Source organism: Grammomys surdaster, unplaced genomic scaffold, assembly GCF_004785775.1.
Source record: "Grammomys surdaster isolate TR1022 unplaced genomic scaffold, NIH_TR_1.0 362, whole genome shotgun sequence".
NCBI classification, from domain to species: Eukaryota; Metazoa; Chordata; class Mammalia; order Rodentia; family Muridae; genus Grammomys; species Grammomys surdaster.
In genome coordinates this window covers 108,240-122,257 of record NW_021604781.1, presented here as the reverse complement: position 1 = coordinate 122,257, position 14,018 = coordinate 108,240, and the positions used below count along the sequence as shown (strand labels likewise).

The following is a 14,018-nucleotide window of genomic DNA, read 5'->3' as shown; positions in this document are numbered from 1 at the left end:
TCAGTACTAAGTAATATTCTACTGCCTGTCTGTGGCATGACTTATTTACCCATTACCTTACCAGAGGATATGTTGGTAGTTTAGGTATTTGGGCAGATTTGGGTTCTGGATATTCTTTGAAGGTAAAGTTGTTAGTCTCCAGAAATTTGGGTATTTTCATAGCAGTGACTCCAGGGAGAATACCCAGGTATTTGGTCAGTGCAACTGAAGAATGGAATTCACATTTGCACTTGTGCAAGGGCAGTGGGGAGGCAGCACAGCCTGGTGGCAACAGCCATCATTGGCAGAGCCTCAGCTGTTTGCCAGGCTGGGTACGTGTGCTGTGGGCACAGCCCCAGCTGGTAGGTGCTGTGGACATTCTCATTTTGCAAACAGAGAACAAAGCCCGATCAAGGCCATGATGATTTTGTTCATACCAGGTTCCTGAAAGCATACATATTATACAGAAACTGGTGTCACACGAATTGACTCCTCAAACATGAGCCACTCATAACAGTGGCAGAACTGATGTTTTCGGGTGTGTAAGGCTGAAAATCAGGCCCCAAACTAAGCCTCAGTTGAGGATAAATTAATATCCTCTCTTGAAGGTGCTGTCAGCTGGTCATCCATCTGATGCTGTCAACAGCATATATGTGCTCTTACTCCCGGATAGGGCTGTGCCCAGAGCCCAGTCCAGTGGGTGTTCCATCCACACAGCCTCTAGTTTGGAAGGTACCAAACACCTTTGAGTTGCTTAAAAGATGCTTATAATCTGAAATCTCCCTCTTGTTCAACTGTAAGACATTCTTCTGTGAGTGCTCTGAGAAGATGCAAAGCCTGTGTCACCACATCCATCAGCAACCCTCAGGAATCAGATTCTGTCTGATTGAGGGACAGGAGAAAAACAGCAATGCCTAGGGTTTTCAGAGACCCAGATGTGTTTAGCTCAACATATCCTTTTCTTTTCTAAGTGTGTGTTCATATATGTATATGATAAAAAATATTTACCTTATGAGGCTGGCAAGGTGGCTTAGCAGTTAAGAACATTTGCTGTTCTTGCAGAACACATAGGTTTGGATTCTAGAACTCACAGCTCAGAACCATCTGTAAACCCTGTTCCAAGGGGGCTTTCATGCCCTCTTCTGGGCAGCACCTTCCTCTGTGGGCACCAGGCACACACGTGGTGTACAGACATACATACAGGCAAAACCCACACATGAATAAAATAAGTATATTTTTAAAATTAGTTTTTAGTGTGAAGTAATCATAGAAACCTCTAGACACAAGCTGGTCTAAATGAGCGTGTTCAGCAAAACAACATTTTGGAGAATCTATATCAGTGTCTCCTTTTCTTGGCTGTAACTGTTACTGACAGAAAAATGTAGCCTGAGTGTGAATCCCACCTTTCTTGGTATCATGATGTTACATGATCAGTGTACACTCAGGTATGTGTAAACCTCACATGTGGATAGGACATGCACATGTGAAATAATCCAGTGTTAAACTGGGCTGTCCTTCTTGCCACTCCAGGCATAGGCCAGTCGCCCAGGCATGAACTGCCCTGGTAGCATCACCCAGACGCAAAACCGTCAGCACCTTTCTTCACCGCTGGCAAGAACACAGCTGTTCTTCCGGCTGTACTTTGCATTGCTGGAGGAACTGAATAAGGGCTTTGCGGCTTCACCCCTTCCTGCTTCATTTACCAGCACGTCAAGTCAGGATGGGAAGTGTCATAGGACATGCTAACTCAGGCTTTGGCTGGAATGTATCAAGTAGCATTAGCTTCTGAAGTCCCCAACCTGAGACAAGCATCGCAGCATTCACAGACTTCATTTTCTCCAGTCAAGCTGCCCTCATGACAAAATAAAGACAGCCAACACAAAGGCACGGCTGGCATTAACCAATCCCAGAAGGAAGGGGCATCTCTTGGCTCACAGTAACCGCCTCCCTTAGACCACAGAGAGGAGGCCACTGGGTGTTATTAAACTTGGGTCACAAGGAAAGAAAGAGTGTCTTAAGGACGAGTCAAGCCCGCTCAGCAGTAGAAGCAGTGTGAGGACAAAGACTTTTAACTCCTTATTGTAGACATGAAGCCTCACAGGAGGACTCCTGATGTAAGAATCAATATCATGCTGGTTAAAGTGGGCATAGGACCATCCTCATATGACACAGGAATTTGGGTGTAGCCTGTAACCAGACTGGAAGATCTTAAATTTGCCAGTGTTATAGAGTAAGTGATCAAAAAGCTAGGTAACAAAGAGGCAATAAATGACACACATTTATTGCCATTGACAGTGTCCTACAATGTGTGGAGAGTAAATCAAGAAGGCAGCTTTGCAGACAGTTCTTTCATGACCCTCATTACTGAAGACTGTGCTAAACTACCAAATCTGCCTATCCACCCCAAGTTGTAGAGGGCACCCACACTTCCCAACCTCCATCCTTCTCTGGGAAAGTACCTGTTTGGGAAATTTGGATATGACATTATATTAGTTACCTTTTCATCCTAATAACAAAATACCGGAGATAATCAAGTTACAAAGAAAGAAGATTTACTTGGGGTTTCAGTTTTGGGGGCTCATTGATTCCAGCCTGAGGTGTGGTACATTAAGGTGGATGTGTGAGGCAGAATAAGGACAGATGAAAGACCCTAATGGGTGAGCATCTCCCACAAGGCCCTCTCTCCTGCAGGCTACACCCTCCTCAAGTGTCACCTTGAAAACCAAGCCTTTACAAGCGCTCTCTCTCTCTCTCTCTCTCTCTCTCTCTCTCTCTCTCTCCTCCTCCTCCTCCTCTTCCTCTTCCTCCTCCTCTCTCTCTCTTTCTCCACAGCTCTTAAGTGTGGTGGTTTGAATGAGGATGGCCCCCATAATAGGTTCAGATGCTTGAATGCTTGGTCCCCTCCCCATACTGTTGGTTGGAACTGTCTGGGAAGGATTAGGAGGTGTGGACTTGCTGGAGAAACATGTCACTAGCTGTGGGCTTTGAGGTTTCAAATGACTCTGTGCTCTCTGCCTCCTACTGGCTATTTTTTTGAGATTAGTGAGCTGTCCCTGCTGCCCTGCCTTTGCTCCGCCATCCTGGTCTCTAAGCATCTGGAACTGTAACCCTAACTAAATGCTTTCCTTTATAAGTGGCTGTGGTCTTGGTGTTTTGTTACAGTAATCGAAACCTTAACTGGTGGTGATCTTAATGATCTTGAACCCTCGATCCTCCTGCCAACATCTCCTGGGTGCTGGAATATCAGTACACCCCATCCTTCACAGCTTAACACATTTATCTTTGGGGGAAAGTGCATGATTCTAAGTATAGCAGACATTCATCTCAGGACTCTATATATGTAGACCTGGGCAGTGTCACAGCGACACACACACACACACACACACACACACACACACACACACACACACACGGTTGGGCTGTACTGTGTGAAGATTGTCTCCATATGGTCAATTGTTGATCGTAGCACCAGCAGAGAGCTGAGTACTGGCTGGATGTTGATACTGTTATTCTTATGGATCATCACCTGACTCGGTATTTTATAAACAATCTTCCTCATTTATTATTGGCTTAATAAAGATCTGATAGTCAATAGCTAGGCAGGAAAAGGAAGGTGAGGCTTCCAGGCTGAGAGTGGGTCTCTGGAAGAAGCAGCAGAGGGAGGAGGATTTGCCAGTGGGACACAGAGGTGGAAGAACGTGAACATCACCAAAGAGGCAGAGCTGGTCACATAGAGGGACATAGAGCCAGAATTAGTTGGCTTAGAGTAGCTAGGAGGGGGCCCAAACTAAAGGTTTAAGCTTTAATAAATATTAGTAAGTCTTTGTGTCTTTATTTAACTGCTGGTGAGTCCATCAAGTCCTGCAGTAACACACACACACACACACACACACACACACACACACACACACACACACACTAATTTCCCCCATGGAATTCTTCTCTGCAAGCTAAGAATATGACCTCAGGGTGGGGTGCAAGCTCACAGCTGCCTAGGGCAACTTGGCTCTGATACAAGGAAGGAATCAGGCTGAGGTAGAAAAGTGACACGCTGGCAAGCAAAGAAGCAAAGGCAAGCAGAGATAAATCAGGGAGGAACTGACTGCCCATTGCCAGGCAAATGCTTCTTGTAGCTTCTTTCCCATGGGTTAGTCCAGCTCTGTCTCAGCCAGACAGTAAAAGACATTAATCCAGTTTGATCTGGATTTCTGCTTTGTGGTAACAAAAGTCCTGAGCACACCAATAGATATGGAATTTGAAATAAAGTTAAGTTACAACAGTCATTCAAGGAGCAAGAAGTCCTCTTTTCTTAGTCTTATACTGTCTTAAATATAATATTTAGAATATATTTAAATATATTAAACATATGCAAATGTAGAAAAGCTAAATAGAAGGGAAGAGGAAGGATTGGATGGTAATGCACAGAAGCCATGAAAGGGGATGTAAAGATAATTATGTTTCTAGTTCTAATTCTGTGTGGACTTTTTGTCTAGTGGTGGGTAAGTGCATAAAACATACTCACACATGTGAATGCAGAGCGCCCCAGCGTCTATTTTTGAATGCCAATTATAACTGTATAGATGTTCTCTATGATGTATGACTTTGGGGTTGGATGATTTTGGTGTGTGATTTTCTTTTAGATCTGGAAGAGTTTTTTTTAATGATAAGGTTTATTTTTAGGGGGAGGGGCAAATTGGGGTGCAGCTGCTGCCGGCTACCTGGAGCTACCGAGTTGTCCCATATGGCAGGAGGATCGGGGGTTCAAGATCATCAAGATCATATTTGGTTTATTAATTTAAGGTTTCTATTGTTGTAACAAAATACCATGACCACGGCAACTTACAGAAGAAAGCATTTAATTAGGGTTACAGTTCCAGATGGTTAGAGTTCATGCTTAGCTGTCTCAGACAGTCTCAGCTCTAGGTGTGTGCCTGCTTAGCAACTTCTTTCAACTCTTCTCAGGCTTCAGCGCAGACCTCCAGGCCTCAGCACACCTCTGCCCTCACCCAGCACTGTGAACTCAGTTCTTTCTCCTTAGTTTCCAAACTTGCCACAGAAAGTGAACACCAGGCTTGAGAAACACCTCAGGGACAGGGCACACTCACTTCAGCGCAAGGTTGTTCATTCAGATTCGATCCTTAGCTCTGGGGGAAACAAGGGCAAACTCCGTAGCTGAGTAAATTAAGGGAGTATGGTCAAAGTCCACGTCGTTGCTATTAGTTTGAAGGACATCCAGCTTGCCCTGTGAATTTGCTTTACCAGAACTGCACAACCAATGGAAGGCTCCTAAAATTTAACCAGTTGGTTGGAGCTGTCATTTTGTTAAACTGCTTTTGTATATATGAAACCACTGACTGTTTTTTTAAAGAAAAAAAAATCTATTTTGTGTATTGTTTGTCAGTAGTGTGTGTACATTTTACATGTAAATGCTCAAGGAGGCCAGCAGAGGGAGTTGTGTCTCCTGGAACTGGAGTTGCAGATGATTGTGAGCCTCCGTATGCATGCCTGGAACTGAACCCTCTGCAAGAGCAGCCAGTGCATGTAGCCACTGAGCCACCTCTCGAGCCCCATGTTGCTCATTTTCCCCTGCTCTGCTCTTTATGCTTCCATTGATCACATAGAAATTAAAGGAGAAATGAGCATTCCTTCACAGCAGCACCTGTTACCTGGAATAACGTTGATTATTGTCTTACCACTGATCCAGGCTGTGAGTGTGAGTGCTAAGACTGTCTTACTGAATTCGTTAACACGGGCTTTCACACAGACATTGACACAAGTGATGTTTCCTTTCCAAACTCACAGACTATTTAAACTCCACAGAACCTCCCTTCTTAAAGTGTGTCCAGCAGGTCAGTAGCATCAGCATCTAGGACTGATGCTGGGATCCCAACCCTAGAACTGCTGGTTTCTAAGTCAGGTTTCAGAAGTGTTGCCACAGGGAATACAGGACTCAGAAAGAGTCCTAACCCTAACCCTAACCCTAACCCTAACCCTAACCCTAACCCTAACCCTAACCCTAACCCTAACCCCTTCTGGGGGACATGAGAAGACTCAGCAGAAAACAAAACAGCTTCATGTGGCCCAAAGCCGAATGTCCAGCGAGAGAGTTTCAGAAGCAGTGTGAGGACTCAGATTGGGCGGTACAGATCTGCTACATCAAGGCAAGGTCACACCTGGGTAGTGTGTTACCTTGGCGAGAGAGGGGAAAGGGCGGGTAGCACAAGTGCAGTGGAGAGACGAGGAAGATGTAACCAGGGAAGTGAAGTGGAGGATTTTGGTGTCAGGAGTACAACATGGTAGAGCCAGCCTCTGATGGATGCCCGCGCGGCGGGATGGGGGTGGGGGGTCGGGGGTGGGTGGCGTTGTGTAGGGGGAGAGCATGGGGTAAAAAGAGACGTAAGACTGTGAGCCTGGTAGGCTGGAGCAGGAATTTCAGTGAAACTCAGGGGAGGCAGATGCACCTGATGATAACCCCTTACAAAGGATCCTCAGGGTCCCTTGCCCTGTACAACATTTAGGTCACACGGAAATAGGACTTTCCTCCTCCCATCTTTAAGCTGGAGAGCATGATTAAATTTAAAATCTGATCCGGTTCCAGGATGAGAGAGACACAGACTAGTCCTTTTCGGGCAGACAACCTTCAGGATCTTAACCCTAGACTCCGCGGATGAAGTAAAGGAAACAATAAATTAATAGTGTCGCTTGGGTACTTAAATGAATTGGGTTTGGGCCAGTGCCTGCAGGAAGCTTTTGCAAGAATGCCCTAAATGATTTCCACTCGCAAACGGCTCCGGGAGTGCTTAATAAGTGCAACTGGGCGATCCAAGTAGCAGCAGTTCCTATTCAGTTAAGCGAACGAACGTCCCCAAGGGAACAATAATTAGCAGAACGGCCAACTGCTATCTAAGAGAGGGAGTCGCTTGCTACTGTAAGTCTTCTCCGCCAGCCCGAACCTGCTTACCAAACGCATTCCTCCTGTTCATCCCGAAAACCCCGCCGTTTACAATTCTTTTGGTCCTGAACTCGGCAAGGCAATTTAGGGGAAAGCTTGAAGAAGCCGAGCCCCAGTGGCTAGGACGCCTCAGGGAAGCCACAGGATCAAAGTAGGTCGCCAGGCTCTCCTCCAGGTCGAGCCGGCCTCGGCACCACCACTGCAGGCGGGCGTCCACGGTGGCGGGCTCCCGCCCCTCACGCAGCTGCGACCTGCGGGGGCGCGCGCAGCCTCGTGGGGTTCCCGCGGAGGCGCGCCCGGCGGGGAGCGCGCAGGGCGGAGAGCCGGGAGCGAGCGTCGCAGCTCACCTGCCGCGGGCGCCACCACGGACGTGCCACGCGGGTGGCCCGAGCTATTCGGCAGCACCGAAGGAGCACCCCCTCCGTCTGGGCGTGCCAAGGTGACCCCCGATGACCCCCTGCCCCGCAGGCTGCGCGTCCCCGCTGCTAGGGGAGCGGCGCCAAATGCATGCATATCTTTTTCTGTCTGTCCGGGCACCTCTGTGGTACACACCTACCTCTTGTAGCCCTTGCACTCTGATCCGTGCACATGGGAGAGGCTGGGACCCCACCCCTTTGTTTGAGTCTGGAGGTGTGTTTGGGGGTGTGCACGCGCGTGGGGTATGTTTGGGAAGGGTGGGAGTTTGAGGCCCTTAAAATATTTCACCCTCCTGCAGACTCGTGGCTGCTGGGCGGTGCTCTCTCAGCTGCCCAGATGTCAAACAGTTGTTGGTTTTCGGCATGGGAGACGCAATTAGCCAATGTTGGTTCCCAGCGTTTTGGCGAATGCAGGAGTGTGCATATGCTGCTTCGGGAGTCCTGATCTGTGACAATGACAAACAGCATTTCGGTTGTGGGGTTTCATCCATGCAGACTTTAGCTTTTGTTTCTAATTCCTGAAGCTCGTGGCATTTTGACACTGGTATCTGAGCCCAGGGTTGTCTGTTTGTCTCTGTGTGCTTTGCATGATCTTGGATTGGCACCCTACTGTACCCAAACATTAAAAAGCCTGTCTTTCCGTTGAAGAGGACAGGGGTTAAAATGAACGAAGACCTGAAGGTCAATTTAAGCGGGCTGCCTCGGGACTGTATAGATGCCAGTGCTCCGGAGAACATCTCAGCCGCTGTCCCCTCCCAGGGCTCTGTTGCGGAGTCAGAACCCGAGCTCGTTGTCAACCCCTGGGACATTGTCTTGTGCAGCTCAGGAACCCTCATCTGCTGTGAGAATGCCGTTGTGGTCCTTATCATCTTCCACAGCCCCAGCCTGAGAGCCCCCATGTTCCTGCTGATAGGCAGCCTGGCTCTTGCAGACCTACTGGCTGGGCTGGGACTCATCATCAATTTTGTTTTTGCATACCTGCTTCAGTCAGAAGCCACCAAGCTGGTCACAATCGGACTCATTGTCGCCTCTTTCTCTGCCTCTGTCTGCAGTTTGCTGGCTATCACTGTGGACCGCTACCTCTCGCTGTATTACGCCCTGACGTACCACTCTGAGAGGACCGTCACCTTTACCTATGTCATGCTAGTAATGCTCTGGGGAACGTCTATCTGCCTGGGGCTGCTGCCTGTCATGGGCTGGAACTGCCTGAGGGACGAGTCCACCTGCAGCGTGGTCAGACCTCTCACTAAAAACAACGCTGCCATCCTCTCCATCTCCTTCCTCTTCATGTTTGCCCTGATGCTTCAGCTCTACGTCCAGATTTGTAAGATTGTGATGAGGCACGCCCATCAGATAGCCCTGCAGCACCACTTCCTGGCTACATCGCACTATGTGACTACCCGGAAAGGGGTCTCGACCCTGGCTCTCATCCTGGGGACCTTTGCTGCTTGCTGGATGCCTTTCACCCTCTATTCCTTGATCGCCGATTACACCTACCCCTCCATCTATACCTATGCCACCCTCCTGCCTGCCACCTACAATTCCATCATTAACCCTGTCATATATGCTTTCAGAAACCAAGAGATCCAGAAAGCCCTCTGCCTCATTTGCTGTGGATGCATCCCTTCCACGCTGTCTCAGAGAGCACGGTCTCCCAGCGATGTGTAGCAGCCATCTCCCCATAGGACGCTGCCTCTACCAAGCGCCCCCACTGCCAAGGGCGGCCAGTGATTTCTTCCCCTTAAATTCTTTGCACTGGATCTCACAAATAGAAGCAATGACATCTTGTAGACTGGTATTGACACTGGAAATCATGTTATCAGCGTTTAAAAAAAACTCGACTTCTCGGCTCAGCGTTCTGTTGTTTGGTTTGGGAGTTAGGATTTGTTTGTTTGTTTGTTTGTTTGTTTGGAGGGTATAGTGGGACCTCATGTGGCCATGAAATTATGCACAAGTCTCGGGATTTTTAACCTAGACTTGAAAAATAAATCAGAGTTTTAAAGGAAAATGGAGAAGAAATTACTTTTCTGAACTTTTTTTTTTAAAATCAAGGTAGATCTTCCACTCTGTATGTATCTAACAGGATAGGAGCTTTTTCATACGACCAAAATAGTTTGTATAATTACATTTGGAAGGACTTGTGTTTATTTCCACGAACTCAGTAATAAGTGACCAAAATCAAAGGCACAAATTTCTTTATCTTTCTTTACTCTCAGCAGTAATGACAGCTCATAAGAAACACTTAGCAGTTTCTCTGTGTTACAGTTTGGTACGCATGGTTACCTGTGGTAGTTAGACCACTAATTGCAATATTGCCATGTTAAACTCAGAATTAAAGGAGTCTTTTTTTTTCAATACAGTTTTTGAATATCCTTCCCAAAGTGAGTCATGAAAAAAAAATGTTTCCAATTACATATGAGATAGCACTGATTAGATTTGTCACTGTGATTTTTAAAACTCTAGTCTGGTGGTTTTCAAAAAACAAAAGAGAAAACATTAATAGTATCTATTGGAAGTAGATTATATTTATTTTTAATATATTCTGAGAGAATAAATGGGTGTGACACTATTAAGAAATACACTAACATCACTTTGCACATCTCTGTCTATGAATAAATACATTGTTATTTTTCTTTAAGATGAATAGAATGAAGTATTATAAATTTTTCTGGTTCATGTTGTTGTTAGCTCAAAATGGATGTGAAGGTCTGTGGCATGCCCAGCTAACATGACTGGTGTATACCAGCTGTGTCCTGTGTGCTCACAAGAAGAATGACCACATGTCTGTTAGTTAAAAGCTTAATTTCCTTTCAGCAGAAGACATTCTCAGTGAACAAGGACTCTGATGCTTGCTTCCAGAAAGCAAAGGTTTACCTGGGAAATTGCTACAAGAAGAGACTTAAAACACTATACAAGGCCATTTTGCTGCGTGTCATTTTCTGTGAAAGCAGACAGATGCAGACACAAACACTGTCGCTCTGTGTGCAATGGGCTCATGGCTGTGTCTATACAGGAAGTGAAAGAATTCCTGAATGGCACATCAAGACCAGTATTTCAGGATGCTTGGTGGGGTCATTTGTAATAGGTCCCCTTCAAAGGCTCTCCAAATTGTTATGGCCATGGTGATTTTAAGAGCAGTCTCCAGAGCCTGCATGCCAAACTCATTCCTCCGAAGTTGCTTCTCAAGTGTCTCAAGTAAGAATACATCTTCTACTTGAACTGTATCTCCTCTCTGAGACTATCCATGGCTGCATGAGAGGAGTGAAATAGTGAAGAATAGGGAAAGGATTTTCAGCCATGTGTGATCAAGTCACCCCCAATCCAGCTTTAAAACATTTATTTTGAATATCAGAATGGGCTTGGTAGAAAGAATAGGTTGGATCTTTTATTTATTTAAATGTCTTATTTATGTATTTGTTTTACTTACATATATGTACATATGTGAGCAGGTGCTGTGAGAGGCCTCTAACTATATCTAACTGGCCTGGAGTTACAGCTGGATGCGATCCACCATACAGATGCTGGGAGTAGAACCTGGGTCTTCTGCAACAGCAGTCAGTGCTCTTAACCACTGAGCCATCTCTCCAGCCGCAGTAATTTAGTTTAGAGATGAGCGGGGAAATCTCGTAATGGGTCCTTAAAGCAACAGGTGATGCCCGATGGGAATGAGAACTCTCATTTGCACATCTCTGGTAGTAAATACAGGAGAACAGTCAGTTTGCCTGTCCCACGAGTGTTCTCAACCCTGTGCTTTCTGTTTCACCAGCTTTTTCTTCCTGTCTTTCTTTTTTAATGTAACTGTGAAAACACACATTTGTGGCAAGAAAACCAGAGCTGCAGAGAGAGGCGAAGAAGCAGGCTGAGGCTTCAGACTGTAGGGTGGGGCTAGAACTGAAGGCAGGCTTTCCACTGCTGCTTCCCTGCCCTTTCCCTGCCCCTCCATCATGTTGTCTTTGATCCCTCACTCCGCAGAAAGCTGCCTTTGAACAGGTCACTGTCACATAATATGGGTTCTATAATTCAGAAAAAGGTTCTCATTTGAAATCACATGCGAACCAACAACCAGTGTGAGTAAATGTTTGTGTGCACGGGCGCTGGGTGAAATGGTCTTATGAATTTGGTGGTTGCTTAACATTTTCTTACATTAATTTGCTTGTGTATGAGTGTGTTTATTTGTATGTGTGTGTGCGTGCACGTGCACCATGGTACAGTATGGAGGCCAGAGGACAATCTGTGAGAGTGTCTTCAGTTCTCTCATACATGTAGGTTCTGGGTATTGAACTTGGGTTCTTAGGCTTGATGGCAAGCACTTCTTCCTGCTGAGGCATCTTGCTGGCCCAGCAGTTGCTTTTGTTCCATGTTCTTAAAAAAAAAATCTGATTTTATTTGAAAGGTTTTCTTCAGCTCTTCTTGTTTAAACTGTGAAGAAGTTTTGGACATAAGTCATTTCCTGCAAGGTTTCTTGTCTTTAATAAAGATAACCACTAAGAAATTGGCACCTATTTCAATATAGGTACATGTGTATAAAGATATGTGTGTGTGTTTTAATGTGTTTACATCATGGAAAATTGTCCTTCCAGGACACTCTAGGACAGCAGAAAATATTTTACAATTAATACTTGCCAAGGAATTTATAATCTTTTCAGAAGGAATGGTTGTATTTTTTAGACAATTTAACCAGACTCCTTAATTAGTTCAGATTATTTTTTTACCCAGGTGGTAACTACTTGAATTCTGTCTCATTTTTTTTTACTTCCTTTATTTCAGTCAAGTCTGCTTGGTTTTCCCTCTGTTTTTCTTTCCTTGGCTGAGGTTTAAACCCAGAGCTTTGCCCCTGCTAGGCAAGCACTCTGTCACTGAGCTACATGCCCCTGCTCCATTCAAGTTGTATATGGTAGAGAAGCCCTTCTCCCTGCGTGGTAGAGATGGGGGCCACAGCCCTCCTTACTTAGACACAAAAATTGAAGAGCCAAGTTGGGGAGCAGAAACAGCCATAGATTTCCCCAGGATTCGAAGCAGTATAGAAATATGAAGCATAGGAAAGAAGTTGGGAGGGAGAAATATTTCATACCCGAAAATGTAGAACAGAGCTAAAAGAGGAGTTACTCATCCTTTACTAAAATATTGGTTGCCTTTAATGTCACCATCTCCATATGTATCACTTGAAGGTGGATAGTGAGTCATTTCACGCTGGAAACACCATAGTTTCATATATTGTGAGTTAAATTAGCAGACATATCTGCCTTCTAGGAAATGATGAATGGAGGTAAGGTGTCTGGAATGTTTCTAGAATGTTTCATATTTAAGAGGCATATGAAAACCCAGAGAATCTTGTTAAAATTCCAGATTCTGGATCCCAGACACTGGGCTGTGGCTGAGCACTTCATTAATTCACACTGACTCTGTTCCTGAGAGTCTGTAAGTGAGACTTTAGAGTCTCACAAAGAAAAGTGTCAAATTTTCAATGCTTTCAAAATGTACAGAGAATATGTAAATATCACACAATAAATAAATGTTCCCATGTTTACTCACATGAGGGTTAGTGAATAAACAGAATGTGTGCAAAGGACATGAACCTCAACCCTTTCCTAGAGTTTCCCAATATGTAGCTGTGAAATCTGGGGACCACATGGGTTCCATGTCAGCACCTCATTGTTTATAATCTTAATTGTTATGATCTGAAGGAGTGATTTCTCGAAACTCCACCGTGTGTGTGTGTCTGTGGGTGCTGTGGACATGAATTTATCTTGGGGGTAATTAAGAAGAAAACCTTTTGCTCTCTGGGCTCAGCACTCCAACTGAATTCACCACAAAACAATCTTTCTCGATAGGGACATCAAAGACATTTTCAGCTACCTCACTTCCATTTGACATTTATCTGTAATCTTTTCTTTTGCAACATTAAAAATTCTATTAACCTTAACCCAAAACATTTGATCTATGTGATTCTGTTTGTCCAAAGAGGTGAGAGTTTCACATTTTATTTACACAGACAGAAGTGGGTTAAAGCAAACAGGTAAGGTGAGTGCCAGCACAAAACGGAAATATCTCCTCTGTAGAAAACGTGTGTGTATATGTGTGTGTTTTGTTTTGTTTCTGGTTTTGTTTTAGTTTTGTTGAGACAGCATCTTGCTATGAGTCCAGGCTAGAATCTGATTTTTTTCTAGATTTTAAGTCCAGTATGAAAGTGCAGGCCTGGCATGCCGAAGCCGGAGGCTCACGAGTCTAAAGCTACCCTGGGTTACATAGCAAGAATCTTCTCTCTCTCTCTGAACCGGTAGAGTTGGGCCCTTGAAAATAAGTTTAGAGGAGAAATGAAAATATTTACTTGGGCACAGAGTATTTTGGTATTGGCTCTTTGGATAGATTATTTTGAGTAGAATATTTTAAACATACACATACCCGCCGCCGCCGCCGCCACCACCACCACCACCACCAGCACCATAAAACCTTAAGAAAAATTTCAGTAAAGTTTGGAGTGTCATTTCTTAACCAAACAACATATTTTGAGTCTAGGGAAGTCCTACTTGGGTGGCTTTTCCCACAGAGAGTGGCAGTGACCAGTCTTCTACACATATCAGGAAGTTATTGGGGTAAGTGAAAGACACGGGGAGGTGCGAGGGGGAGAGAGAGAGAGAGAGAGAGAGAGAGAGAGAGAGAGAGAGAGAGAG

General features: G+C 45.2%; 1 protein-coding gene across 1 annotated transcript; it reads left to right on the top strand.

The window, feature by feature from the left end:
* Positions 1-7,181: 7,181 nt before the first annotated feature.
* Positions 7,182-9,351, top strand: Gpr12 (G protein-coupled receptor 12). The gene is made up of 2 exons (XM_028779816.1): positions 7,182-7,370; positions 7,996-9,351. The coding sequence occupies exon 2, from the start codon at positions 8,011-8,013 to the stop codon at positions 9,013-9,015; it is 1,005 nt and encodes a 334-aa protein (XP_028635649.1). The 5' UTR covers positions 7,182-7,370; positions 7,996-8,010; the 3' UTR covers positions 9,016-9,351.
* The last annotated feature ends 4,667 nt before the right edge of the window (positions 9,352-14,018 follow it).

What these genes read in the sequence shown, in the direction of transcription:
- Gpr12 (XM_028779816.1), top strand. Translation starts at nt 8,011, where the DNA reads ATGAACGAAGACCTGAAGGTCAATTTAAGCGGGCTGCCTCGGGACTGT.